The sequence below is a fragment of the Merops nubicus genome, unplaced genomic scaffold (assembly GCF_000691845.1).
Source record: "Merops nubicus isolate BGI_N331 unplaced genomic scaffold, ASM69184v1 scaffold39495, whole genome shotgun sequence".
Taxonomy (NCBI): Eukaryota; Metazoa; Chordata; class Aves; order Coraciiformes; family Meropidae; genus Merops; species Merops nubicus.
Window position 1 is genome coordinate 1 of NW_008609587.1, and position 3,810 is coordinate 3,810.

The 3,810-nt window shown below is 56.9% G+C and overlaps 1 protein-coding gene across 1 annotated transcript in view; it reads left to right on the top strand.

The window, feature by feature from the left end:
* Positions 1-987: 987 nt before the first annotated feature.
* Positions 988-3,810, top strand: part of LOC103773273 (tripartite motif-containing protein 15-like) — a gene marked incomplete at both ends in the record, with an annotated part of 3,182 nt that continues 359 nt past the window's right edge. The window contains 4 exons of the mRNA XM_008940636.1: positions 988-1,083; positions 1,279-1,509; positions 2,162-2,184; positions 2,888-3,003. Coding sequence (XP_008938884.1) covers positions 988-1,083; positions 1,279-1,509; positions 2,162-2,184; positions 2,888-3,003 — 466 coding nt within the window. The remainder of the gene's footprint in view (positions 1,084-1,278; positions 1,510-2,161; positions 2,185-2,887; positions 3,004-3,810) is intronic.

Here is a 3,810-nt window from a genome sequence, read left to right on the forward strand (position 1 = left end):
AGGGGGTCAGGGAGGTGCCCTGGGGGGTTGCTCCACCTGCAAGCAGCTGGATTTCTACCCCTTCCTCATGGTGGTGCATTAGGGACACCCCCACCCCTGCTCTGTGGTCCCCCTTGGATGTGGTCACTCCAAAAGTCTTGACCTCAGACCTGGTCACCCCAAATGTCTTGACCTCATTGTTGTTCACCCCAAATGTCTTGACCTCAGACCTGGTCACCCCAAATGTCTTGACCTCGGTGCTGGTCACCCCAAATGTCTTGACCTCAGACCTGCTCACCCCAAATGTCTCGAAGCTTCCACTCCCATGGTGGCCCCACAAAAATGATGCCCAGGAGATCATCTCACCCAACATCTTGCTCCAAGCAAGGTCAGAGGCGCCGTCCTGGGGACGTTTGGGGTGCAGGAGATGCTGCATGGCTTCACCCCAACTGTCCTGGAGCTTCCATTCCCATTCCATCGTGGTGTCCTCATGGAAATGATGCTGGAGAGGGGCCCAGGAGATGCTCTAACCCAACCTCCTGCTCCTCAGCTCTGCTGCCTTGGACATTTGGGGTGCAGGACGTGCTGCACGTAGGGGTACAGGACAGGATGAGGCCTCGGGGTGCTGGGGTTGGTGTTGTGAGGGGAGGTTCTCACCAAAAGCACGTTCCTTGGCGGATGGACCCAGCAAAAGGCCCAAATTTCTACATTTTGGGCCAGCACTGACCCAGCTGAACCTGAGCAGACGCCACTGGGGTCTCTCCAACCATCTGAAGCTCTTTTTCTGCTGGTTTGGTCCTTTGCCCAAATCTTTTCCAATCTTCCCCTCGGTTGTGGGACAACTCAACCTGTCCTGCTGGCCAGAAATGGGGGTTTAGGGGTTCCCAGAGCTGGACATGAAGCAGGGAAGAGTTTGTAGGAGACAAACCTGGCTGAGGTGGGATGAGGGTGGAGGGATGGCTCAGCTGGAGGATGATGCACCAATCCAGGAGTTTCTTCTCCACCCAGGAGAAAATCCAGGCGCACGTGCAGGTCCTGAAGGACAGGAGAGAAAAGCTGCTGGGGCTGAGAACGGCCGAGGAAGGGAGAAGCCTGAACCTCCTGGTGAGTGTCCACCCACGGGTGGTGGTCACCTCCTCCCCCCCTTCCTGCTGGCCATGGGGGTGGGTGGAGACACCAGGGGTGCCGTGGCCAAGGAGCTTCTCCACGGGGCCATCCCCAACGTGGGGGGGAAGGTCTGGGGGGTGGTGCTGAGACCCTGGCCCCGGGGAGGGGACCCTCAGAGGCTTCTCGTGGCAGGAACGAGTGGAGAAGGAGAGGCAGAAGGTCGTGGCTGCCACCCAGGAGCTGCAGCACTTCCTGGAGGGACAGGAGCGGCTCCTCCTGGCTCGGCTGGCAGAGCTGGACCAGGAGATCGTGAACAGGCAGGAGGAGAACATCAGGGGGCTCCTGGAGGAGATCTCCTCCCTCGGCCAGCAGATCCAGGAGCTGGAGGAGAAGTGTCGGCAGCCGGCGTGTGAATTCCTGCAGGTGAGACCTCGGGCCCCTCTGGAGACCTTTGCTCTTGGCCATCGTCCCCGTCACCAGTCCAGGAGTCAAATTAATTCTAAATACTTCTCCAAACGTGGCCTTCAAAGCTTTTTTTTGGCTTTAAATTCTTTTCTGGTGGGGCCCCAAGTGACCACGGGAATATTTTAAATCAGGCCCTGGTTGTTGAGGTCACTCCACAGGGGATTGACCCCTTGGTTGGACGTGTCTCCACCCAAACCCATTGTCCTTGGAGAAACAACAGGCACCCATCTCACCGTTGGGTGGTCGCCCATTGGTGGTCACCCAAAGCCACCAGCTGAGCCCAGCTCCAGGCTCTGGTTGATGTTTGGAGCACTCAAACAGGCTGAAGCTCAGGAGGAGCTGTGGGGTCCATACGTGGAAGAGTGGGGCCACGAGAGGTGGTGGGTGACGGCAGATAAGGGGCTGCCCATGAGGTGGACTTGCCATGACCTCACCCAAACCCCCAGCAGATCTTCAAGCATGGGAAGCAGGTGGATCAGCTTCAAGGGGCTCAGTTTAGACCCATAATTTAGACAGAGCAGGGCCTGGAGTTGCCCGAGGTCAACCCCATGGTAGCTGCTGGTTGTCTCTGCTCTGACCTGATGCTTCTCCTCTCATCTTCCCCTTGCAGGGCAGCAGAGACATCCTGAGCAGGTTGGTGGCTCCTCTCACACGTTCCTCTCCTGGTCATGTTGTTTATCTTGACTGTGGTGACCCTGGTGGACCCCAAAACCTCAGGTACTTATGGCCCCTCCGTGCTCAGGGGCTGCATAGACACATAGGACACCACAAAAGCCCCAAGGATGCCACCAAAGTCCCCAGTAGGATGCTGAAGACCAGGGACAGGTATCGGGTGGGATGATGGTCCCTCCAGCTCTCCTGCAGCTTCTTCTTCTCTCTAGTCCACCCAAAACTCCCTGTCCCTGGAGGGCTTGGACCCTCTGCCCCTTGTGAGCTCCTCAAAACCATCCAAGCAGCAGCTAAAAACCTGCAGATATTGGAATGTCAAGGAGGGCACCGAGGTGGAAGGGGGCTTAGGATGAACTTCCACCCCTGCAGGAGGCTTCTTCATGGCCATGGAGTGAGGTGGGAAAGGCAGAAATGGGCAAGAAAAGGCATTTTTTACTCCTCATTTCTCTCCACGTCGAGGGCTCCTGGTCCCCTCCCCCATCCAGGGCCCCTTCCTGGTGGCTGGGAGCACACGAGACGTATTTTGGGTCACCAAACCCTTCCTTGGATCAAGTCTTCACTCTAGTACCTATTCCTTGATGAGAAATCCCTGTTGGAAAGGGGTCAGGGTCTGAGGAGAATCCCAAACGAGGGCAGTCTCGTTGGCAAGGTCTTTTCTTCCTCCCAGGCTGGAGAAGGACAACGCCCAGAAGCCAGCGGAGACATCACCCGAGGTGGGAGAGAAATCCACTGATCCTCCTCAGAAAAATGCTGCCCTCAGAGAGATGCTGATGAAATATCGAGGTACAGGGGGGGGGAGAAAGTTTGGGGGTGTCCTAGAAGATCTCAGGATGGAGAGGAGAGTTTGAGGTTGTCCTAGAAGATCTCAGGATGGGGAGGAGAGAGTTTGAGGTTGTCCTAGAAGATCTCAGGATGGGGAGGAGAGAGTTTGAGGTTGTGCTAGAAGATCTCAGGATGGGGAGGAGAGTTTGGGGTTGTCCTAGAAGATCTCAGGATGGGAAGGAAGAGTTTGAGGTTGTGCTAGAAGATCTCAGGATGGAGAGGAGAGTTTGGGGTTGTCCTAGAAGATCTCAGGATGGGGAGGAGACTTTGGGGTTGTCCTAGAAGATCTCAGGGTGATGCTCTTGGCTGGGTGGGGGTCCTGGGGAGATGCTGGGGTGCTTCCAACACTCCCTGCAGAGCTGTGGCCACGGTGGCTGTAGGAAGAAGCAATTTCTGGGGCTGACCACGTTGAGTCAGGGTGACCGTGTCTCCTGGGGAGCGTGGTGGGTCTCGGGGTGCTGCAGGACCTCAGGCAGGGTCAGCATCACCCTAAATCACCTCTGGGAGGGAGAGTGGAGGTGAACAGGGCAGATATTCCCACGAGGGAACGAAAACAAGGGAAGTTGGGGGTCAGGGGTGGAATCCTTCCCTCTTCTCAACGCCCTGGAGGCTCCCAACAAAAAACCTCCATATTTCCAAGCCTTGACTTCTACTCCAAGCCCATTCCCTTCCTCCCCACCACCTTTTCTGCTCCTCCCACCTCCCCTGTGGCCATGGACTCCCCCGTGCTCTGCCCCAGAGGGCAGGATGCCCCAGAGGGCAGGATGC